The 26,733-nt window shown below is 39.6% G+C and overlaps 1 protein-coding gene across 1 annotated transcript in view; it reads right to left on the reverse strand.

Annotated features, from left to right (window-relative positions):
* Positions 1–26,733, reverse strand: part of col14a1a (collagen, type XIV, alpha 1a) — a 127,902-nt gene that overhangs the window by 36,945 nt on the left and 64,224 nt on the right. The window contains exons 26-34 of the mRNA XM_062398960.1: positions 25,794–25,933; positions 22,886–23,009; positions 15,929–16,072; positions 15,481–15,645; positions 15,182–15,220; positions 14,858–14,996; positions 12,182–12,324; positions 10,547–10,656; positions 1,778–1,936 (exon numbers count right to left, since the gene is read on the reverse strand). Coding sequence (XP_062254944.1) covers positions 1,778–1,936; positions 10,547–10,656; positions 12,182–12,324; positions 14,858–14,996; positions 15,182–15,220; positions 15,481–15,645; positions 15,929–16,072; positions 22,886–23,009; positions 25,794–25,933 — 1,163 coding nt within the window. The remainder of the gene's footprint in view (positions 1–1,777; positions 1,937–10,546; positions 10,657–12,181; positions 12,325–14,857; positions 14,997–15,181; positions 15,221–15,480; positions 15,646–15,928; positions 16,073–22,885; positions 23,010–25,793; positions 25,934–26,733) is intronic.

A 26,733-nucleotide genomic window follows, 5' to 3' on the forward strand; every position in this document is an offset into this window, starting at 1 on the left:
ACATACACAGTTTATTTTATTCGAAGGGTGGCGATGAGGATCTTCCATGTCTGACTATCCAGAAACCAGAATTCCCCCATTACCTCAACCGTCAAACATTTATATCAAACTTAATATATGTATATATCACAGAGACCAGTTAAACTATGGAAAACTCCCACACAGAACAAACTGACTGTGAAACTGTTTTATCTTCAGCTCAAAACATGCAGACACGAACACATCATTAGAGAGTGAGAAGAAATTCAGTTTACTCGTTTCATTTACACAATCATTATCTGTATTTGTTGAAAACAGCTTGTGTCACGTTTAATTAGGGCCTGAGCACTGACAGGCACTGACAGACAGTGAGGCCCTATTGAAATTGTAAGGATTATTATTATTATTTTATATTATACATTTTTCTTACCAAAATTAGCAGAAAATGTGTTTCTTTTCTATTTCCTTTTATTTTACATGTCATTTTAACATAATCTTATGTTACTTCAAACGTGTTCTCTTAGAAGTTTTTACCTGATGTTGATTAAATATTCTTTCAAGTATAGATAAGGTCCCTGAAAGGCTGATGTACAGTAACTGAACCGTTCTTTAATTAAACCAATGTTGATTCAAATATCCAAGGCTCAGTTAAATTAGTTCAAGTTAAAAAGCAATCAAGGTCCTTATTTACCACATTATCATTTTCAAATGTCACATCTTCAAATCCACAAAGAGACCAATTTATTGGAAAATGATTTGCAATTTCTGAAAGCAAAATGTTTTTTATGCCTGAAGGGAGAAGTCTGGCCTTGTAGCCTGTGTGTAACAGTCTTATCCTTGTAATTATAAACCTGCTATCACAGAACAACGGGGCGTCTTTGAATTAAACTAGCTGAGCAAATTCAGTCAAACTGGAACTAACATTGAAACTGATTGAAAACCTGCTTGTTGTGTATTCATGTTGATTTCTTGCTCAGGTTCGTAATGCCCCCAATAAAACTCATCCCTTAAAAACCCCACTGTCACTATGAACTCTTTGAATATACGACTCTTCTAACTTATGAAAAGGATTATTTGTGTAGCCTAAACAAAACTAGCTCTGAAGAACAAAGCCTCTGCTCTGTGTATAAAAAGAGAGAACACTTATAGAGCCGTTAGGTTTCATTTAAACATACTTTTTAAACAATAACCATCCAATAACCAGTCTGTTGATAAACTGACTTAGAACAGGTCAAATATATAAAGGTGGTAATAGTAGTGCTCAGTAAGAGGCCCAGGATATCTCACCTTCTCCTTAGCCTGTTTTTTGAGCGCTTGTACGACACAGCTAAAAAAGTATCAGCTATGTAAATCCCATTGTACATCTCTACTCGTTATATATACTTAATTTGCACAAAGGAACGGCTATAACTGGCAGATTAATATTGCTTTGTTAAAGCAGTATTTAATTTACTCGTTGGTTTACGTCATCCAGCCGGGCTGGGGCAGGCAGCAGGCTTTCTTGCTGAGTAAGAAAATGTAAAAGAAAATCAAGAGTTTATTTTTTATGAAATATGTGGAGCTGGCTGGAAAATAAGACTTGACATGTTTACTTTATTACTTTAAATAAAAAAATGGTCAACTTCTTGATTTTGCCCAACCACTTGTGCCCTACTGTTCTGATAATCCCTCTGTACATACTGTAATGTATAGAGGATACTTTAAAATGTTCTAGACCAGAAGGAATCATAAATTAATATGCATTCACGTTATATTCATTGTGCACTTTACAATAATAAAGACAAGACTGGGTACTGACTGGAGCAGAGTTGTTCTCTATTCCTCTGGACCGGAACATCCTTCCCAGGATCTCCACCCCATCTGTGGTGATGTTACCGGCCGCGGTGATGGATTTCTCCCCCACCGCAGAACAATCCAACACCACCTTCACCGATGTCTTACTGATGGTCACATGGAGCTGTACGGGAGACAGAGAACGAGGTGCATTAGAAATAATGTGGAGTATACCCAAAACAACAGAGAAACTCCTCTAATCTTGAGATTGAGATCCAAAGTATTTCATCAGGGTTGTCATTTTTAATGGGATATTTTCAGAGTTCATCCAAAGTCTCCTGTGTGTATGTGCATCAAAAACACTCAACGTAATCTCTTATTTATCATAGTGACACTATGGTCCCTGTGTATGTGGATTAAGATATAATCTAAGCGCTCAAATCAGCCAGTCCAGTCCAAGTGTCTGTGAGTTTAACCTGTCTCCTTAGAGGAGGTTGAGGCCACTGCCAAGAACCGTGACTAGTTGCATGTTTAATGAGCACAGAGCGCTGCAGTCGCAATAAACTAAATTTATCAGCAGCCGCATGGTTCATCGTTATGAGAACTTCTATGTGGTACGTTTGCTCTTTCACACCCTTAGTGACGTTACATATGCAGTATGTCATAGGAACACTTTTATACACGTACACACCCATGCGCACATGCACGCACACAAACACAGTGAGGGGGTACAGCTAATGTGGAGTTACACAAAGTTCATATTTGAGTGTCAGCTCCAATTCCCCAGGCTGACATCTGGATGGCTGCTTTCTAATGACTTTCTCTTCTCATCCTCCATTCTGCACACTCCACTGAGCATGCTGTGTGTGTGTGTGTGTGTGTGTGTGTGTCTGTGTGTGTGTGGGGGGGGGTGTTGTACTTTTGTGATATAAAAGATCAAATCCTCTAAGGTGGTGACATTTTGCTGGTATTTGTGTTATTTTGTGGTTTCAGTTTCAAGTAGTATTCGTGGTTATGGTGAATTCATATAAAGGAACAATGTGAAACTGTATTTTAGTGTGTGTGTTTGTGTGTATTTGTGTGTTTATGTGTGTGTGTGTGTGTGTGTGTGTGTGTGTGAGTGTGCTTGTTTACAATTCCAGCTCCAGATGTTAACTTTGTCATTCTCTCTCCTTCAGGCTGGTTCTTCCATTTACTCCAGAAGTGACTCAGATTCAAATTTGGACAGGAGGAAGTTAATTCTCGAAAATGGACAATTTCAAATTTTCCTCTGTTCTTACACTTCAGAGATATGAACTCGTGGCCAATAACGGTAGCAGACATCAGAACAGATGCTGTTTATTTTCACCATTTTTTTACACGTGGCAAACATCTGGGTCACACAGTACAATACTCTCTCAACTGTTTCAGCTCTATGTTTTAAAGTCTGAGTTAAATCTGATCGTGGGAGTTTAGTGTTCTGATTAGCTGCTGTAAGTGTTTACAAAAGTTTATATACACATTGATTTGAAAAGTCTGCACTACATTCCTAGGCCACGGCCATGCATGTACAGGAATGTAGCAGAGACAACCCTTCCAATATGTGCGAGCGGGGGGGCGAGGTGAAGGACACGCGCAGCATGGCTTCACATGGAGTTCCACTCTGACCAGTGACTTCACAGCGTCAACCAATTGCAACGTTTGTGAGTCTGACCCAATTGGCTGCCATTGGCTGTAGTTTTCATGGCACGCCATGATGGAGGAGGCCCGGACATTAGATGTGTCGAGCCAGCCGATATAAGCGATCCCCCAGAAGGGAAGCTGTCTGGCTGGCAGTGAGTTGGGACACCGGTATTAAAGTAAACAAACTGCAGACCACGCGACTGATGTCCGTGAGTGTCACATCCTGCACAACTCACAGTCAGCAGGTGATTATCAATCACATATATGTGCCCTGAGCCCATATTAAACTTTCTCCACATATTTATGTTGGTCAAGCAAATATATATCTGTAAATCTGAGAGCAGCAGAATAAAGGTCAACTTACATACCCAGTCGCTCAGATGCTGGCAGGACACTAACCTCAAATTTGAGACTTTGGATCAGTTTTGCTTCAACAACAAAGAAAGATAGAAAAAAAAACAGCGCTGACCAATAGAAATAAGGGTGAAATATGAGAATAATAAGCAGCATGTTCCTCGCTGCACGCTGCTACTGCTGCTGGCAGGTCAGACGGCTGGTTTCTGTCCACAGGATTCCTCCACAGCTAATACTACTGCCAGCACAAGATGAATTAGCCTTCTTCTCTGCCTTCCTCTCACACACACACATATTCAGATAAACAGACGTTCACAGTCTAATGCTACTGCTGTCGTACCAATCAGCACCAATCTGTAATATAAAGCACCTCATTACTTAGCACCTATCCGTCAGATGGTTTTAGGAATTCTTTGTTCCTTATCATATTTCAGACAAAAGATAAATGACTTTTTATTGTATGGCCCGCTGACAGTGCTTCATTGTCTTTGTCATATTGCACATTTGACTTTGGTAATCTCACACAGTGAACACGCTGCTGGGTCTGATAGTGGAAACAGTGAACCATCAACTCAACGTTATCTCCAGTGACTGAAAAATGTCAAAACAAAATCAGCAGGACTAGAAGAAACTGTTCCTGTTCATTATTTATAATGCTGTACAATTTACTGACTACATTTACGACAGCAAAATTCTGATATTAACCTGACTTAGACAATAGTTTGAATAAGACACTGCCATGTAAACAGAATATTATTTAGATATTATTAAAATAATATTATCATCTTAACCCAAATAAGGTCTTGCTCAGAATAAGAAACAATCAAATGAATTAATGTGGAATAGTGGACCTTAGTCGTATTATGTCAACATGTTGGCATTAAAGTAGCTTCCACATGTACGACAATTACACACTGCCTGGCGCCATAAATCACACTTTGCTCTATAACATGTAAGGTGGAATATGAATGGAATATTCTTTTTTTTGATACTCACGTTAACATCATATTCAAAATAATGTCTTATTTAGAATATAGACAATAGTGTGATATTGTTATCCATGTTCATGTAGTCACTGTTTCCATTGGGAACATTTTTGGGGACTCGCACATCCAAATATTACACAAACTGCACCTTAGACATACATGTAATATGACACGTCTTACACCTTTTGCATGAGCAGTGATAAAAACAAGTTCCTGTTTGCGGGATAGCGAGGCCTCATCATTATGGAGAACATTCGATGAGTCCGACATTATTCTCTGACTGCTCATATAGTGACTGGAGGGACTGTTGTTCATTCCTCCCCATAACTTTCATGGAGCGCTGTAACCAGACGAGTGAGCTTAAATTTTAACAGTACAGCAAGACTGCCGTACCATGCTGACATCTCAAACGAGACCATGCACTCCAATGCAGTCTGGTAGAATAAAAACAAATATATCTGGTTCAGCCTGAGTCGTAAGGAAGCACAACTTGTGCTGTAAATGAGGACGCACACTTTCACCACGAGACCTGCAGCTAAGGGGGTTGTTTAAGTGAACTCCAGCGTGCTTGTGGGAGCCGACCTGGATAATTGGCTCATCATGTGTTACCAGTGGACGATGATCTCCCACCGACCTGAAATTCGGAACCTTCTCCTTAGTTTTTCTCAAATTTCTAATGAGATGGTTGGACAGGCTACCAGTCTTTTCAGGAGGCTGACATATAGAGAAACTCTCACACCTACAGTTAATCAAAATATTCTAACAGCTAAATAATAATCTAGAGCGACTTACGATGTGTGCATTCCACCAATATCCACACAGAAAGATCTCGGCCGAAACAGGATTCGACTTGGAACATTCTTTTTGAGAGGCTAACCACCACACCACCGTGTCGCCCAGGAAAAAAACATATAAAAGGATTGACTTCATCATCTCTGTTTTTAATGACCAGAACATGGATGAAGTGCATTAAAAGCACAGCCTAAATGAACAAATAGCAAGTGTCTGCATAATCCTTGTGGTCTTCCGAGTGCTTAATAGTCAAATAGTTGATACTGTTAATTCTCCCCCCCTGCCCATCCCTGTAGGCAAAAAGGAATGGATCGAGGACAGAGTTGACCTCTGCCTTGAGTACAGGCTTCATGTATTTTTCAAACAATTTCATCACAAACCGAAGTCAGAGCCTCGGGTCTGTCATCATTATTTTCAGTCGGACAAAGTTTCTTTGGAGCTGGAATAATGATGGATTCTTTGCAGAGGGTGGGCACAGTGTGTGAATCCAAAACAGCTGGATAACATGGGGCACATGCAGGGGGAAGCTCTTCTGTGTATGGCTCTTTGAGAGAAGAGTGGAGATGTTGTCGGTAGTAAGGCGGATTGTTCGGGTAAACTGTGGTGTCCTTATTGGTAACCACACTATCCACACCAATAAGCCCCTGAGTGTCTGTGTTTTCACTCGATCTAACAGGCACAGTCCAGGTCTGTGCTTCACTACTCTTGAAATAATGTCAGGATTTGACAATAGGGGCAGTGTGGTTGTGAGACAGGCTCTAAACAACAATCCAAGGGTAAGAAACAACATTGGGACTTTGGACAAATCACAACACGTATTTGCTGATCCGCCACAGCAGAAGAAACATAATTAAAATCCTGTGTAAAACAACAGCTAATTGCGAGGCCTGGTAAGATTTAAACACTTTTCATGCTTTAATATCTATGTAAGTGTTTGCAGATTCCTTTAAGACACAGTTACACTACACTCTGCAAACACACACACACACACACACACACAAACACACACACACACACACACACTAATAATATTGTTACAATATTCCTCCAATAGCTTTGGTTTAACATGTTTCCATAACATTTATTTAACACTGTGTAAATATTTGTTCAAAACCAGGTGAGAACAGATCTAATTACAGTGAGACAAAATCTAAGTTTACACCACAACATCTAAACAACTCGATAAAAAATCTTGAAGAAGAGGAAGAGAAAAGTGTAGTAGTTGTAGTAGAAGAAGGAACAAGAGCGAGGCCTGAATCAGCATATTCCCTTTCTCTCTCACCTCTCTGTAACTTGGAAACACAAAATGAGGGAGTGGTACAGTAATGGAACTGGGAACATTGGCTGCCAGACAAACACACAAACGTTTAAAGTGTTATGGCAGTTTTTAAACGTGCTGTGAGAGATAATGTGAGGAGGAGTAGATGAGGCTATCAGCTTTTCAGCTGACTCAGCACTCTCTGACCTGCATTTAAAATTGTGCATCCGCATGCTCGCTTATGCATCTTTGAATGTGTGTGTGTGCATCGTGTGATTGTGTATATGAATATATTTTTTACACATACACATTCGAGTTTGCATATATACTTTCTCCTCTGTGCTTCTTTAACTTTATAATAAAGTTTGCTGCTTCAGTACAGTTGGCGGCTGGTGTCATGTTAATTCCAGAGAAGACCACGCCTTTGGCACAGACACGGTTTTGTAGTAAAAAAAGAGATTTGTAAGCAAAAAGTTTCATTACAGCTGCAGACGTGATCTGTTTTAGGATCTTAAAACCGTCACATCTGGATTTCTTAAGCAGTAGAGCAGACTGAAGGTCAGTCTAATCTCTGCCTCTGGGATTTGTAGAAACAGTTTACTGAGATGTAACCAGATGTGTTTTTTGAGCATATAAAGATCAGCAGTGTTGAAAAAGATCTCAAATTCAAGTGTAATCTGGAAATTTACATAAAGTTGAGTATGACTATGCATTTGCACTTGTATATGTTTTCATGCTCCCCTTGAAAACAAAACCTACTTTGGTGGAGTACTTCTATCTCTGATGCTGATCCAGATAAGCAGAACCAATTTTGAAGCTGTCATAACAGAGTTATGGGGCTGCATATAAATACAACCTGCTTTGTACAAGCGTTAGAGTTTTGAAAAATGAGCACCATGTAAATGTTCAAAACTACTAGAGATTAAGGTACAACTAAGTTCTCCCATGTGCAATGGTTTTTGCCTCTATCTCTTTTAAACATAAACAAATCCAAACAGCATATAAACATATTCAGAGGCAAGTCACGCCATCAGCTTCAGGTATCATGATTCTTATCCTATTTATTTCCTCTCTCTGCTTATTATTTGTTCTCCTCTCCAAGCTTTTATAGAAACAGCCTTACAACTGCATGGTTGACTGAATTAACAGTGAATTTCAATTTCCCTGAAATATAGTGGATTACTATAAACTAAAGAGCAACCAAAGCACTGGAGCAAATTTCCAGGGTGTAAACCTTTACAGCACACAAGGAAAACTTTTAGTGCTGGTGGTCATTTTTAAGTGTGAGGCCTTTAGTCCATTGGGAGGCACAAAAAGTCTTCATACACTTTTTAATATGACCCCAAGGCAGCATGCAAATTCTAAGAAAACAATGAGTTCTCCTCTCTCTGTCTACAAGTCTCTTTATTTTCCTGTTATATTTCATCTGTGTGTGTGTGTTTGTGTGTGTGTGTGTGTGTGTATGTGTGTGTGTGTGTGTGTGTGTGTGTGTGTGTGTGTGTGTGTGTGAGTCTGTCTATGTGCTTCGCTGAGCGGTGACAGATCCTGCTCGGTATCCCCGCCTTCACACGAGGTGTCTACATATGGTAATCTATTTATACAGAACACACTAGCATCCCTGCTAACGGGGACGTGCGCACACTATTCACTTGTCATCCTGTCTAAATGGAGACCAAGACTTCCGCTGGCCGGGCGCTGTCCTGCATCTGTTCCCTCTCTCAACACTGTCATGTTCTCCCACAGAAAGATGGAAAACAATGGAGAAGACAAAAGACACTGCGGATGATGGACAGCTAGTCCCTGCCATTTTGAGAATTGAGATAAAGGCAGACAGAGAGTTGGTGGGCTGCTGTTGGTTTGTTATTAGCAGAAAAGCCATTTACAGTCCCGGTACAGAAACTACACAGCAGCAGCCCACTAAAAAAATGTAGTCTGTAAAGACTTTGCCTGGACAGAACTAATGTGAGCCACTAATTTAAAATGTTACAAAACAATGCATACAAATGCCCCTTTCCATTAGCTTCCTAAACACACCTCCTAAATAGTGTTGCTGATTCAAATAACACGTCTGTGAAGACAAAAGTATTGATCGATTCTGCAACTTGCTATTATTATTCTGTGTTGGCTAATGTTGTTGATATTTCATGACAAGTGTTCCTGCAGTGTGAATTACTCATTAACTGGACCTGTTGGGTGCAAACCAACATTATTATTTATGCCATAGAGGCATTTCCAACAATATTTAGTTCTTGATTAAAAACACAATATCATCTCAATTGAGCAGAAAATTGTCTTTCACTGAGAGGATGTCATCAAAGTTTGCCATTTCCATTTTCAGTCCAAAATAATTTGGACAACATCATTTACATATAAATATTTGAATACAATCCCAGTGATTGAGGTGAATGCGACATGTCTTTGTCAGAGAATTGGTTGAAAGGACAAATTAATACTGACTCACGCTGAGTGGAAATCCATCAAAAATGATTCCAGAAACCTGTCTGTCTGTCTGTCTGTCTGTCCATTCACTGTAGCAGCATCGGCTGGAATTCATCAACGCAAGTGAACTTGTCGATCATGACAACAGAGCGTTCATGGCAACAACAACTGACTCTCTTGTTTGGGTTGCTGTGTACTGAGTTCAGCTTCACTGGTCTTGAAATGAACAGGGGAACAGCTCTATGTGCAGCTTCAGGGTTCTGTGGTGTCCAGCAGCAGGTCTTTACTACTTGTGCCTCATTAATGCAGTTCACAACCAGTTTCACCACAGGCCAAGCAAACAGCCCATTCCGAGCAGGCAGGTTTAGAACAGTATTGTCAATGAGATCCTGGAATCTACCACTGAAGATGGATGTGGTTAAACTGAGAGAAACATCTGCTTTTATATAACTGTATTGTATTTTATATAACTGTATTTTTCTGTGATGATCACTTTAATGACATTTAAAAGCGGACCTATGGTGTGTTCATTGTATTTCATATTATGGCACTAAATAAAAGTTGCACAAAAGGGCTACAATGATAACAGTGCATTATAATGTATAATTAATGGTATAAGAAAACATCAAACTGCAGATTGCATCAAAGGTTGATGCAATCTGCAGTTTCACTCCTACAATCCACCACTTTAAAAAACAGGGTGCAGAGAGATCAGCGGCGAGTGGGAGGGAGAGAGAGCAGGAGAAGAGACTCATCACCTGCACACACAAACACATCACAGCGGTGCTGACAGGTCAAGAGAGATAAAAAAAAAACAGTACTGGATAACCACCAAACAGGCGCCACAACTTTCCAAACATCAAAACAACACCAGACTAGACCTTCCTTATATTTTTCTTTCCTAGCCGCTTCCTGCTCCCTACGTCCCCTCCTGCTCCGCAGTGGATCGAATATTTATCTGAAAAGCTACAGCCTAAAACTTGTCAGTGGGAACTGATATGCAATGCAAACTGGTAAATGTAGTCACTGTGGGGGACGCGGTCTGAGGCCGATAATGACTTTTAAGTCAGTGTTGAAGTGATTCTTACTCTATAAAGGAGTTTGACAACCCAGGTAGCACAGACCTGCAGCTCAAAACCTCTAATTATACTTTAATGATATCAAACAAAACAAAGGCCATTAGCATGAATCCTTTACCTTCGTATAATGTTATTTTACACAGATTAATCAGTAATCAGATTAATCATTTACCTTTCAAAGTTGACTAATCATTAATTTTCAACATAAACATTGCAAGACTAACCTTGTGGAAGCTACCATGGAAGATCTTTTTGATTTCTGATTCTTCAAAAGTAACCGTCTGGAAGTCTCCTTTATAATCGTAGTTGAAGAACGTCAAGGTCTTTCCAGAGTCTGAGGGAGGACAGAGGGGGAAAAAATGTCAGTGTTGCTTTATAGCCTTGTTCACACTTATCTCTCCGTAGGTGTGTTATTGCTGTTTATTTGAGGTTTCAGCTTAATACAGTGCCTGAAAAAGTATCAACATCATCAACTGATAAAATGAAATGTTTCATGTTATTTCATTGTTATATGAGCTTGAAATACCTTTTTTTTTTATTTATTTCCACCAAGCACTGAATGCAACAATCAAGGGGAGAGAACATGATGAACCCATCGCTCCCATTATTATAAAAATGTGTATGATATAAAATAATTACAGAGTTTTCATTTGTTCGTTACTAAAGCAGGTGAAGCCACTAGGGGACTTTCATTCAATTCAATAGCAAAGACCTTGTTTGACAACATTGTCTTCCCAACCATTGCTGATGAAAATGTACCTGATGCAACTCAGGCTCAAATGATGTTAACATATATAAACGTTTTTTTCTCATTACGCAGCAAACTGCAATAAATAATGATGATCCATTATGAGAGACCAATACAAGTAAAACAACTGACTGTGTGACTGGATAAATGGCTAACTATCTAGCAGTGTGGTTTTCCTTTGTCATAGGCTTCAAAATGGTCCCATCAATTGCTGTAGAGATGAATAATACCAATGTAATAAATGTGCCATCATACATTTTTCCTCACTCTAGTTTTAGCCCATCTTCAGGTTGGGGATTCTTCTGAAATGGATGTTTTTAGTGCACTCAGGATCAGTAATGATAATAATAAAAAACATTGCAACATAAGAAGGCCTATTTTTCCTTCCCGATTAGTGCTACTTCAGCTGTGTCACATCAACCAGAATGCAACTTCCTCCTCCAGCTACTCCTGGGGCTCCCAAGATGATGAAGGACAGCTGTTTACATAATCTCCACAGCAGGTCATGGGTCTGCTTGAGGTCTCCTCCAAAGTCAGTGGTGTCCAAAACACCTCTAAACATTCATGTCTGAGCGCAGTTCGCCTTGTGTGCAGTGTCTCTATGCTTTAGTCTCACATAAACACAGCCACTGCACCTCAGGGAGACTTATGATAGCATCAATATTTATCATCCCATCTGCTTTGGCTTAAAAAACTGGCTTCATGTCAAATCAAAGAAAGGAACTCAGGAATCTCTGCATCTCACTGAGGAGGTAATATAAGAAGAAAGCTTTTTTTTTAAAGGCGCACATTCGAATGGATCAAATACGTAGATAGATCAAGCGCGTGGAGAGCCAAAATGGTGGCACACATCAACTATCAGCTTTCTAATTTATCTACATCCATATGCAGGTAACTGTTACTTGGAGAAACGTTCCAGGAACCAATCGAACTGTAAATGGAGAACGGTGAAAGGGAGATGGCATTTTGCCCGGATATCCAGCCCCCAGTGGCTAAATTTGTCATTAGATGCCCTATGAGCTCAGAGATCAACTCAATAATCTTTGATCTGTTATGATTCAGTAAAACCAAAAAATAGATATAGAAGTGAAAACAAATGTGTCAAACTCACTGTCCAGGATTAGTCCCACTAATGGCTTGTGGTCTTTGTTGAGGATTTCCCACAATGCAAAGGGCTCTTCTGGGGTCTCCGGAAGTAGACGGATCATCATTGAAATGGTGTAGTCAGAGGGGAGACCCTCAGGGTGAAGGTACCTGGTACACACATGAAAGCACGCACACACAAACAGAGACACACACAGACAGACACACACGCCATATTTAGCTGTGCCCTGCAGACTTAACTCTATTTCCTAGGTGTGTGTTTCAAAGTGCAATTGTCTCTTTCATCTGAAGTGAGGCTTTTAGACATCAGTCGCCGCCTCAGACTCTTTGAGCGCTTGCCACTTTTTAAAATGGTGAGACTCGTCTTTTTCTCTGCTGTTGCCTCCAAGCACTTGAAGTTTATATCATCTTAGCTAAGAACTCTGCAGAGCACTCATCAGTCAAATTTTTTAACAATCACAAAACAGGAGGCTGTATAAAGGAAACTGATTTAAAGCAGGGAAAGGCTCCACAATGACAATTGAAGACAACTGAGCGCTGGTTTTAAGTTTTTATACTTATATGATATTTGAAATTATTATAGAGTATTTCCCTCTTGTATGGTGCTGAGTAAACCTTAAAGCTTTGCGATTACTTCTAAGAAGGTTTTTCATTCATCATTTATTGCCAGCTTCTGTAAATGTTGTAATGGCTGTTAATTACTATTGGTCATTTAATCAATCAGTGATTTGAAACCCAATTGAAAGTAAATGGTCTTGACCTTAAAACACCTTAAAATTTGGTGAACACTGGGTCACAGTGTAATTAGTCTAAATGTTATAATAGCTCCCACAAGTACAAATGTGGGGTTATATCTAGAACCTAATAAGTTTATCCGCCGGTCTATAAGAATCAGGAAATATAAGCTTTCGGGGGATCCTAAACCCTTTGCATTTGCATTGCAAGTTTATTTTCTTAATTAAAAATATACATATTTGTTTGTTTTTTATATTTTGTGTTTTCCTTTTGATCATAGGTATTTATTCATTTATGGTTAAACAAAAAAATATCAAGCCTCAATTACATTTCCTTGTCTTTAAGGTGTAAAAACAATATATTCACGTAGTAATTTTTTTTTTTTTTAATTATATAATTGGTTTTGGAAATGTTCTACTCCTTAATATTGGTATCTGCATCAGCTCCCATAAATTGGTTGCACCAGAGTAGTTTCTCCGTTGGCCTGCTCAGCTTGGACCAGCTGAATTAATGTTACTGATAAATGTGTATCACATATAGAAAGAAGAGGGCATTAAATGTGTATGAGTGATATGTGCAGTGATATGATAATAAGTACATTTATCTATGTTCCTTTTTGAATTAATTCTGGGACTGCCAGCTATCGGTGTAATGTTATGAATATTTTCAAACATCAAACCTGAGTTGCAGTTTTTACAGAAAGTGATTATGTTGGGGAATAAAAGAAATTATCTGAAATGGACAATTTCGCTTTTTGCATGAAATTGAAAAAGTTGAATTTCACATATAACTTCACTGATATGCTTTCACTTAGGGCTTTTATTACATTTTTTTTTCGTAGCAGCATTTTCTAAAAGTGTGTATGGTTTTAATACACTGGATACACTTTATTTGTAATTATTAAACAGATATCTCTGTGTAATAAGCGTCTGGCTCCTACAGTCTTACTTAAGACTACAAAATAATGAGGCCCAGACAAAAGATGTAAATTCTATAATCTTCACTATCACTATATGTGGTGGTTGGCACTGTACAGGCAGTTTTAAAAAAAAGATTATGTTGCAAAACAGCCCAGGTACTGTGAGAGGGTTGTGAATCTTTGTGCAACAAAAGATTTTCCAAACCAAGACAAAGGGAAACTCTGACATTTGAGATTTCATGTTAGTTCCCCAGCAGTTTAATATCAGCTCGAAAGTCTGGTCGTTTTCTTTGGCAGGACTTTTGAATAGTTCTGTGTCCGCTGCTGGCTGATGATTCAAAGTGCTGTGATGTTTGCGTCCTGCTGACCACTGACAAAGACCACTCTCACATGTGCAAGACAACATGTGAGAGCCACTGAAGGATAAACTCCAGAGTAGAAAGAAAATAAGGCTTTAATAGCAGTAAGCAGAACTCACGTCTTCAAATTATAACATGCCTTTAATGATAAAGGGACATGTTGTGTAGAAGAAACTGAGAGTCTGGTTTCTGGTTCAACAAATCTGACTACTGAAATGAATTTAACAATTTCCTTCAACTTTTAACTTCTTGCAACTTGCCACATGTTCTGATTATATCTGTTGATGAAAAAAGTGTTGGTGACAATAATGCTTTTGTGACACTGAACTTAACTATTTATAACTTTGTGTGTTTGCAATTGTCTCAATTGTCTCTTGATTTCATAGACATGATGTATAACCTATATAACCTAACCTAGCCAGCCACTAGTCAATTATCTAATACAACAACAATAAATCCTACTAAACCTAATGGTTATTAAAATAAATGTCCAGATTTTATGGAATTGTTTATTAAAGGTTTAGAATAATTTTAGCAGATTTAGTTTGTTGACAATATTTTTTTCCCCGCCTCACTTGTAGTAATGGCCAGAGGTTTCCTATGATGCATACTTTTTATTATTTTAGATCTGATGTGTGTTTTCACTTGCTGTGGAACTGATGTTACTCACTTGGTGGGCTGGGACACCAGAGCGTCACGGTGTAACCTGTAACAGGGGAAGCTGTTGAATGAACCCGGCTCCAGAGAAACACCAGGTATGATGCTGTACTCCTTCTCCACCAGGCCAAACTTCTCCATCATACGGAAACCTGCAGGTCACAAATCATCATCATCATCATCATCATCATCATCATCATCATCATCATCATCATCATCATCATCATCATCATAGTCATCATCATCATCATCATCATCCAGGCATTTGATAGTACTCGGTCTGTGGGAGTGTTATTCTATTATTCAGTCCAGTTCATTTACAAATAGCACCTCTTACCTGCCATTGTGTTTCCACTCATCAAAACAGTCGGACAAGCTGAAAGACAGAGAAGCATCTGTCAGTCTTTAATCTTTAATATTTAAAATATTCAACCCTCACATAAATCCCTGCCTCCCCTGGTTTTCCACCTCAGTCATCTTCCATGTTTCTTCATTTCTTTCACAATCTTCCCTCGGTGCTGCTTTTACTCGGCCTGCATTTCTATGAGACTTGTCTGAAATATTTTCCCCTCCTGAACTCTCACCGTCTCTCTCTCTCTCTCTCTCTCTGTTTTAAACATGCGTGGTGTTACTCACTGGCAGTGGCAGCCTCGCAGACAAAGGTAATGAGCTGTTCCTCTATTTTCTTCACAGCATCCAAATCGTCCACGAAAAAGACGTGTCTGTCGCTGGGCTTGCTGGCAATGTTCACCAGCTCTCCGTAGTCCGCGTCCGCAAAGCCAATGGCAAAGATGATATAGCCTAAGAATGGAATAAAAAAATTACCATTCATTACATTATTAAACTCAACACAAAGGATTGATAGCCTGGAACAATGGAATACATTGGTGGTTGTGAATTCGCTACATAAATGTAGAGTCTGACGGCTCGTTACTGTAAAATGTGACATATAGTTTATCCAGAATCCAAGAACTAGCAGGTTGCATGAGGCCTACTGTACGTCCAGAATAAATTTCTCCACAAAAACCTGTCGATCTTTCCAGGACTTGACCAAACTACTGTGATTGGTCTGTAAAGTACTCACCCTCCATCTGCATCTCCTTGGACACTTTGTTGACATCGTCCTGCGATCGCCCATCAGTGAGGACAACGAGGACTTTGGGAACGCCCCGTCTGGCTCCGCTCTCTGAAGTGAAAATGGACTCTTTCACATGTTTGATGGCTCGACCTGAAGGAGGACAAAGAGAAAACACTCGATTTAGAAATAACCAAACCAATGGGTGCTAATTTAGCCTGTTTGGCCAGTATGTCCATTTATACCAACAGATAGTGAATGTGTTTCTCTTCAACCTTACAACTCTTTGGTTTCACTTCCCTTTCGCTAAAATCAACACATCTTGTTGGATTCATAAATATGGATGACAGCTCCCTTAAAGTGAACCAAAACCATCTAGATCGCCACCTGGTGTCTGGCTGCCATAAAGGTCAAAAATCCTGTCTCCTGTCAGTCGATGGAGCATGGACCGAACTTAATTTTTCATTTTATTCTATAAAAAAAACAGAGAGATGGGAGGGAGGATTATATATGTATAGATATTGGTGGAACGTCGCCTCCATTGCTTCAACCCACGATCATTACTGCTCTGACTCTGACCCCAGGTGTCTGGCTTGTTTGCAGGATATTTGAGCTTCCTTTCTGGACAGTTGGAGGACATGAAGAGGCCTCGTCCATCTTTACATACAGTCTAGGTTCACATTACACAATGTAAGAATAACGTCTTTCCCTGCAATGGACTCAAGTTACATTTGTATTGCCTGTTTGACATCATCATCTGTTTCCAATAAACCTCACAATCCTTGGCTTAGAGCTTTGTGGCAAGTAACGTCCACACGTATCATCACAGGTGTATGACACGGATATAGAACCTGACATTTATAACATTTACACCCCAACAAATGTCGTTTTCTGATGCCGCTCCAATGATGACGGAACCAAGATTAAATCTTCATGTATCGAGGGAGGATTTGCTCACTCAGTAGAATACGGTGAGAGAGTTCTAAAATAATCTAATAAAAATCAAACAGTAGAAGTTTTTCCACCGAATCAAAATGTACAACCATTTTGCTGTATTCAGTCAATTTGTTTATGTTGAGTGTCTCTGATGGACCAATTCAAACCCTGATAAAAGATATGACATCAATATGTTTGTTGTCATTATCTACAGTAGCTCAAACCATTTCCAAATGTTATTTTCATGCTGTAGTGAATTGAATGTTAACCATTGGCTGCCTTGAAGGAAAATATACTAAAGGATTCATAAAGGAAACCACACAGCATGCATGTGAAAATGTCCAGTAATAATGTTGCGTGTATATACATGGTGCATAAACTTAAAAATATGCAGAATCACTAGAATGGCCCTTCAACATAAGTGTTGCCTCCAACCTCTCCACACCACTTTAACTGTAGTACCATCATCTAGTATCAATCAATCAAATTGTATTTGTAAAGCCCATATTCACAAATTACAATTAGTATCAAAGGGCTCACAGTGCCACATCCTCTCATCTAAGTAAGAGCAGCATGAAGCTACATTTTTTTTCATATATTTTGTCAATCCATGTGCATACATTTGTCCCAAGTGTGTCTCAAGACTAGATGCCGACATCTAAGTTATTGGAAGCACGAATGAGCCCATTAACAATCTAACATCCTCTTCCCCACTGGTTACACGAAGGTGAATGTTTGAGACCTTTGCTACAATTTTAATGTACTCACTAATTACATACATGTATTATTTATTCTTCCACTGACATGAATAAAATATATGATATGGTCTATAATTACTCTGTGACAATGGGGTATCGATAATCCCCATGAAACATGATTTTGACGAAGAGTTCATTAGCATATAAAATGAGAAGTAAGACAAGGTACTATGTATTTTAATGAGATCTAAACATGGAGGAGAAAAAATTTGATTGAAATGCCAAAATCCAGTCTGTAAAAAACACTGTCGTGAAATTAGATGAACTTTAAAAAATGCGGAGGTCAGCTGCTAATGGACTTAATCAGTCAATAAAATGTGTCCTGACAGTTTTAAAAGGTTTCAGGACCCGCCCCAAAACAAGCAGCCACGATGGTGTCAGAGCACATTTGACAGAGGATTAAATGATGCCTCGTGTGTAGCACTGTTTTCAAGCACTTTTCTAACTAATTCCAAACAGTAAGTAAACACTGTGAAATGAACTCCGGAAAAGCACTATTCTCATGTTACATTACATTACATGTTTACTGCATTTTCATTATAATTCCGTTGATGAGGGATGAGGGAGCTCTGCTGCTGCTAAGTGCAGTGAACCTGACCTCTGAACAGATGAAGGATGATTATTATTGTACACATGGGCGACACATCTCCACTTCCTCCCACTATCCAGAAATAAAGCAAAAATATTCCCGATGCTAACGCTGCCATCTTGGGAATTTGGAGCCAGAGTCTGCACGGCAGCGATCGTGAGATGCAGCTACTGTAGCGAGGTCCTGCCGACATACGTGCAGTGAATCACAAAGTCATAGCAGCAAATAAATAGGTAAACTCAATTTTCCAGAAATGTCCAATGTCCAATTCGTTATGCAACATTTTTTACCTATACTGCGGCCAGCCACCAGGGGGCGATTGTGTCCTTCATGACTCGATACTACAGGTGTGTTAACATGATCCCTTTTTGCAAACTGTCCATCCAGCTCATCTACTCATCACCCCCCCCCCCCCCCCCCCCTCGACCTTTTCAAAATTACACAGACAATCCCTGCGTTTAATCACTAAAATGTTTGGTTCCTTTAACACTTTCTCCGCCCACTTTTCTTGTGTTTTAAAGTATATACTGTAGTTACTGAGATAAGAGTATCATGGAGTTTGTTATTGTTCACTGATTGTCCTTATTGTTCAGAGGTCAGGTTCACTTGGCTTATCAGCAATAACAGAGCTCTCTGGAGGCTATAACAGTGTAAATGAGCATAATGCTTTTCTGCTGTCAGTTTAAATATCATATGAACCAGTAGACTCATAATTAAAAAAACACTCCCAGATGTAGGAGTGTGAAGCCTACAGTGCTCTTTGTGTACCGTGTCCCAATTTCATCTTCTAGCCAAACAACCAACATCTTTCCTTCCTCCTCCTCCAGTTTTTTTATCTTCCCTGAGCTGTCAGTGGTGAGAAATGATAGAGGGCTCGGCCTGTAAAGTGTTGTGCTGTCAGATATCTGCCAGTGATACATCTGTTTCTACCCTGTCCTATGATCACGCTGGGCGAGACTGGAAATACAGAAGCAAGCCAAGCATGAAGTGAGACAGAGGACAGAAGGAGAAGAGGAGGAAAAGGAGAAAGAGGAGGAGAGACTCAAAGGAGAAAAAGTTTAAAAGAGGAAAGGAAGAGATTGGGCAGACTGGGAGTATCCGTCAAGTCTGATCTAATAATTCGAGAAATCTCCAATCTCAAGGACACTTCATCTTATCAGCTTCACATTTGGCACGGGCACTGTTAAGGGCCAGAGGAAGCGCAGGTTAAAATCTGGTGCAATGTGGACATGTCATACGTTCAATATTCATAAACATTGAATAAACAGGCGACCAGCGCTGTGTAGCAGTAGCGGCAAAGATTCATCAATGCAAGTGACGTTGGTGATCATGAATACAGCTCGTTCGTGGCAACACCGACTGAATGTTCAGTTTGTGGCTCTGCGCACTGAGTCGAGCTTCCCTGAACTTTTAATAAACAGGTGAACAGCTCTTTGTGCAGCAGCGGCGGTGGTGCAGCTTCGATTCAGTCCGGCAGCAGGTCTTACTTACCTGGCTAAACAACTGCTGGTAACTTTCACAGTTTCATAAGGAAAAGCTGCACCCAGCATCCACAGACCAAGCTAACAGCCTATTCCAAACAGTCAGGTTTAGAATAGGCATAGCGCTAGTGTAAGAAGGAGGATAAAGAAAAAAAAACGAATACGTCCGTGTTGAAAAGCCTGCCATTGATCGGTGATCCATCACTTTGCGTTTGGGAAATAATCCGTGTCTGTTGGGCTTCAGCCTCGTGTCTGGCAACAGTTCTCTTGCTGTCATAATAATAGAAACACATTGAGAATGTGGAAACAGTAAGAGAATAAATTGAAAAAAAAAAGAAGCTGAAATCGTCTCTCTTGCTTTAGCGTCCAAAAGCCTTGGACGCTAAATAATATAATGAATGAGGAGACTTTTACCCTGCTCAGATGAAATCACTAAGGCGAGAAAATTATTGTAATATTCCCTCTGCGTGATTATAAGTGCTATAAAATCTTTTATTATTTGAAAAGTCACTGTTGGCGAGTCCTAAGAGTGATTCGGATAATCAAATGCATTGCATTAAATAAACTATTGACTCTGAATGGGTTATTTTTATAGTCAGAGAAACACATTCATGGGCCATTCATACATTTGTTCCTGAACTCATTTAAGTCTCATAAACCTTGTGAATTTAGTGAGGGTCTGATACAAGTGCATATAATCGAAGCAGAAAGAAGTTAATCATGGTGCTGAAGAAAAATCATTGAAGGGAAACCACATCCTGACTAATCAATGGAATATATATCTGAGCTGTTAAAGATTAGAAGTAAGACTGGTTTACATACAGTACGTCAGCTTGTCCGACACACACACACCCGGGCGAACACACTCTACAGTATGTGTATGCACAGAGATAAAGACTCACACAGGAGCAGCTACATTAAATCAATCATTCGTGAAGCCACTCAGAGTCTCACTAAAGCCTTAATGAATAAATGCATAGTGAAAAGCTAAATCCCAGATATATAAGGTTCAGAACCCTCCATCCTCAACACGCCCTTCTTCACACTCATGGGTGACGATACTGAACGGAGTCTAAAGTCTTAGAACCCATTCAGACTTGGTATTAACATCCACCCTGAGAATAGCAGCATCAGGTACAGGTCTGAATGCACCCAAGTGAGTGCGTCCTAAAATCAGATCCCTCAAACCACATTGTGAGGTCATCTGGGACACATGTGGACACTGTCTGAACTCAGATGCTTCCAGGGCCACATGAGGGACCATCTACTTGGCTGACCTCTTCTTACTCGCTACAGTTTCAGAATGGATACAATTTATTTTTATGCTTTTCAGTATACATTGACCTGAGGCCATGGGTACAGAGAAATTAGGCATATGACTTGAAGTTTGCTCAGAAAGAAGCTGTCTCTTCTCATCCAGTAACAAACTGCAGTTCCACTGAGTAAGAAACTCCTGTTGCTAGAGGAGCAGCTGTGGTTAACTGTCTGAGATGGTGAGGCTACTGGGAATGAAGCAGGTTGCAACCTATTTTCTGGTTTACACTATGATGCCATCCAAAAAGAGAAAGGAAAATAAATCTCCTTGTTACTGATTAAGTTTTGTAACTTTACAGTGAATTCATGTTTACTTTAAACAATTTCATATTCCAAATTCAATGTGTTTGCTTGCCCTGTGGATTATTGGACAAAGGCAGTAAAGTATAAACTAACTGCTTACACAAAAAACATTAAAATAACACATTGAAGCGTTGTGGTTTTTTGTTGGCTTCTACACAGATTGATCTGCCAGAGGCCGGGGGCTGAAGAGGCAGACAGCTACAGCCTCCTATTCGAGGGCTTTAATGGATTTAGACACAGGGGGGACCTTGTGGGGTCTCAGAGGAGACATTGAGGTTTAAGAATGAAAGGAAAAGGAATCGTTTCGGGTTTAAAGACTTTCCTTAAACATAAGAAAGTAGTCGTCTACCTCTGAATGGACTAGAGGAGTAAGATGTAATTTAGGAGGTTTGGGCAAAGTCTCCAAAAGTATACAACTCGGTATAAACCCTGTTTATCTATGTTAGCGTCTATCACAGAGGAAGTGGAACAACTGAAACCCCCCAAATCCTCATTAAACTAAACAAGGAAATAATCTCCACCTGTCTGAAGCAGTAACAATACTTATTATTTCTTTAATAAGCACATATGATGATTTGTTTAATAACTTACAAAATATATGGATACTATCCATATATAAGGAGGCAGAGTCTTAAAAGACTGTCACCAAAGTTATAGAGGCGAGGAAAGTAGGACGTTTGCAAGCCAGTGGAGAAAGAGGAGGAAGAAGAGGGAGGAAGAGTTAAGTGGGGGAAATTATAGTGTGATCAGCAGTCGAGATGATAGAGAACACAATTACTCTGAGCTGACACTGAGCCATGACCTGGACTTATGGAGATTTAAAGTGCTCAGAACGAGCAGCACTACCTGTAAATCCACAATAATGACATGCACCTGCACAGCTGGACACTTTCACATGAATATTACAAAAAATTCACAAACCAAAGTATTTTCCCCTCTGCAGTATGTTGCGGCTTCTTCCAATGCTGGTTCTGTTGTGTCAAGTTTTAAAGTCAATCTTTGACCTTGACCACAGTGGTGGCTAGACCGAGACCACATCAGATCTCACCTTCTCACCAGAAGCTGTCAGACTGTGTCTTCCTCAGGAAAGTATGTCCAGTTGCCTTTAGCCGTTTCCCAATTCAAGAGCTGCCTCTTTTTTAATCATCAACTGAGCAACTACATGTTAAAAAAACAAGATGTTTTCCTGTAGTGCTCAGGTGCAGCTCTTTTGATAGGCGACAGCAGTAAGGCTGGGAGAAGCTGGTGAGGTGGATCAGGTTCGGCCTTCGTGGTCTACGCGGCCCACAAAGGCCAAAGAGTTCCAGATCAACTACTTAGGGACCTTGTGTGGAGACTGGCTGCTCGGTAAACTGCTGATTTCAAGGTCAGGAACATGCATATATGAGTGCTTTGAAAAAAATTAAAACGTTAACTTCAAGATGTTCCATGACAAATGGACAAACTAAGGGGGATTGTGTAAAATAATCCAATGCTCCAAAACAGCAAATACAGGTCTTGTGTTGAGATTGTTGAGGTATATTTAGACCAAGGTATCAAGCTGACTCTGGTTGGACTGCATGAATTACTATTACACTCCTCTGACCTGTCTTGGTGTTTCCTCCTTTGTATCTGATGTTCTGAATAGCTTCCAGCAGTGCTTCCTTGTTGCTATGGGAACTCAGCTGGAATTCCGTCCGGGCATCGTCACTGAACTGCACGATGGCCACCTGGAGAGGGGCGGAGACAGTGAGACAGACAGATGAGTTACCTAGGTTCAAAGCACACATCAAATCAAATTATAAACTCACTTTCTTTTTTTAATAATAAAGGGACAGTTTACCTAGAAATTCCCATCTAGTCATTATTTTTGGAACACCACTGTGTTTCTACATAGGTGCCCAGCTTCGTTTTTTTTCTCTTCTTCCACAACAAAAAGCAAGAAGCCAAAATCCCTCCAAGCAGCTCATGCAGCATTAACTGTGAACTTTGAAGCCAAGATACTCGGCTCTAGGTCCAAAAATATAATACATTTCCTCATTATCAACTGCAATTTCTGCATTTATATATATATGTATATATATAATGCAATGATGGAATCAAACAGACACAGCCTTTGTTCGCTGTAATTATATAAAATTGAGCGAGTGTTCCTAAACAGCCCCACAAAGGAAATGCTGTACAGATGGGAAAGTTGAAACCATACACACATGAGAAGCCAATGCAAGAAATTTTCAGAGTTTGTAATAAAATATATAAAGTGTTTATCCAGAATGTTAAAGGTTTAATAGGTGAAAAGAGTAATAGCTCACAGATTTGACCATTATCTCACCTGGTGAGTGCTGGTGGTCTCGATATGTTACTGAGCAGAAGAAGTTGCTTAATATGCCGAACAGGAATATAACATATTTATTTCAAGTCTCTAGGTTAAAACGCACAAAGATGTCAGTGGAAAAGCTGTGAAAATATTCTACCTTTCCACCATATTTAATAGATAGATACTTTTCTTAATTATGTCTGTATAATTATATCTTTAGATTTACTTTATTCTTTTCTTATAATCACCAGTTTGTATTTGTCGATGTGGAACTTTGTTTATAAGCCCTGGGGTTAAACATATGTTAATTTATATTTGTTTTCTATGTAATTTTATGTGTTTTATATTGTTCTGCTAATTTGTTAATTTTTGTAGAAAATCACAAAGATTTACATTTATGTGTGTTCAAAACTCCCAAATTCATTCAGACTCCCAAATCGGAGCTATAATCAATCTAATTGCCTTCCTGTGAGAGGGGAGAACAACTGTCATTACCTCCAGACTGCTAATGGTGCTGTTCTTGGCTCAGGGCGGCCAACGTTTACCAGCCAACTCTCTCACATTACAGCCGCTGTTTAGCTCTCGGTAGCCTACTGCCAGAGGGTTATGGGGCATAGTGAGGGTAGCAAACTGCTTAACAGCACACGTTCAACAAATGAAAGAAAGGGGGGTTTAGTGAACACCTCTACAGTGGGAGAAATGAACCTGCTGAGCTCTGCTAATATATAGTGGTGGGCCATGCAGGCAGGAAGCACAATGAAGAAATTAGTACACAGTGACAACAGCGAGGTATTGCCCCAAGTTAAAGCCTGGCATTACTTATTGATGAGACCTGATACATGAGAGCCATTCTGAGGCGGTGAAGATGGCAATAGGCACTGCGGTAATGTGAGTGCTTAAGTTTCTAAGAATCAAAATAATCAAGAATAAAGTGCTTTTGTCAGCAGTTGAACCATTTCATGTTTATCCCGGCTTTTACTGCATCCAGACTTAAATTATCACGACTATTCCTGCCAGAGAAATAATCTTTTCTGGTACTGGCAGCAAATGAGTGGAGTTAATCCAATACTGCTCAGCAACAAAAGGTCCATCCGGAGAGTAAAGATTTACTCACAGGGGGTTTAAAGTTCCCTCCTGCTTCTCTAAACTATTCAGATATAAGGCTGCGCTCATGCTGATTTCTCTGGGGATGAATCAAGAAAACGGGGGAATTCTGCACCACCAAGTATTTGTGCATATCAGTTAACCCAGCAGCAGCAGCTTTCCTCAGTCAGTAAATGAGCCAAAAGCACAGGGGTGGAAAGGAAGAGGAGTATGCTCAAACTGTTCAGGGTTCATTATTTCATCAAATGTGAGACACTTCTATTTCCATCTGAAATGTAACAGTGAGAGTGAATCTGAGAAAAGGAGGAATAACGAGTATAAAATCGTAGATGTTGAGAGTAAAGCAACCAGTGTCCTTTATTCCATTTATCTGCAGAATGAAAGCAGTTTCAGGGACATTTGAGAGGAAATTAAAAAAAAAATCTCCTTCTCTTTCTCTTTCTGAAATGGGCTACAGCATATGAGGCTGTGTGGGTGAGAGGAAGGAGCATTGTTGATGGACGTACTGTGTGTAAGGCGTATTGAATGTGCAAGGCAGCAAGGGAGACTCTTTGTTTTCTGGGAAATATATATATGTTTTCTCAACACTTCTCCCTGAATCTTAGCCACTAAGATTTATCATTTCTTTACCATTTCAACATTATTCTGGTTTTCAGCGCGGCCACATTTTGGCTAGACCCTCAGCATCTGCTTTACATTGTATTTTCTCTAGGCATTAATTTCTCACAGGCAAAAAATTCTGCAACAAGGAGAATAAATTAGAGAGTGAAAAAGAATTAAAAGCTGTCCATGTCTGCATTTGTATTTCTGTTGGTTTCTACTGTGTGTCAAGTAATTTACACTAGACATAGACATTAAGACTAGACTTAAGAACCACCATAAAAATGAAAAGCAGCTCTCCAGGGAGACTCAGTGTAACATTAGTCCATGTGAGGTGGTCGAGACGGCATTCTAACTATTCCAGATCCCAAATCTTTCCCAATGTAATGATGAATGTGGGTAAAAGGGAGGTAAGAATGAGCAAAACTTAAAATTTGAGCTTTTAATATCGAGTTCTTCCTCTCTGACGTAAAGGTGTGGTCACATAACTGACCTGGGTGCCATCCGGTCCCACCAGATCCAGCGATCCCATGGTGCTGTACAGGAAACGCGTGATCTTCAGGAAGTTGTCGTCTCCGATGGACCAGGAGCCGTCCACCAGGAACGCCAGGTCAGCCTTGGCCTCCTTGCACACTGGACAGACAAACAGACGAACAACAATTGGGATATATATATGCATATTGATTTAGCCAGCACATAATTTTCTTATGCAAAAAGTAATTTCATAGAGAAAGAAGGTCAGTGGAGGACAGAGCATAAGCTGAATGTATAACTGCCAATCTAATATATTCGGTAAATATGCAAAGTATGAAGCACTGCAAATATACATCCACTGAAACAGGGTAAATGTGCAAAGAGTGGATATTCAGTTTATAGGATTTAAATAAGATTAAATGTCTAGTGCACACTCTCTTACACAGAGTTTTAAACTGACCACCACATTGTTCTATATCTGTCTTCTTTTGTAGGCCACTCATTTATATTCCTGCTCCAGCAGTGACTTCTGCTTCTGCTTTTATTCTTCTCATGTTTCTAAATGACTCCCAGCGGGGTTATCTTTGCTGCTGTAAAGTTGTTACGGGGTTTTAACAAGTTTTCAAATTCCAAGACTGCACTAAATTCCAAAAACCCATTAATGATCATGTCAGCCGCCATAAATTCCTGGGAAAAAAAAAAGAAAAAAAACTAAAGGAGAAGAGAGGAGCATATACAATAAAAAAAAAGTTTTACCTCCTCATGATTGTATGCCTCAAGTAGCAGTTTACAACCCATCTCATCACTTCTTTATTTGATCATATAAACATTGTGAAAAACTAATTTGACCTTTGACCACCAAATTCGAATCAGTTCCTTCTTGAGTCCAAGTCAACACTTCAGTGAGATACAAATCTTAAGAGCTGTTATTGATATATCATGTTCGAAAGAGTGAGATG

Source organism: Platichthys flesus, chromosome 11, assembly GCF_949316205.1.
Source record: "Platichthys flesus chromosome 11, fPlaFle2.1, whole genome shotgun sequence".
Taxonomy (NCBI): Eukaryota; Metazoa; Chordata; class Actinopteri; order Pleuronectiformes; family Pleuronectidae; genus Platichthys; species Platichthys flesus.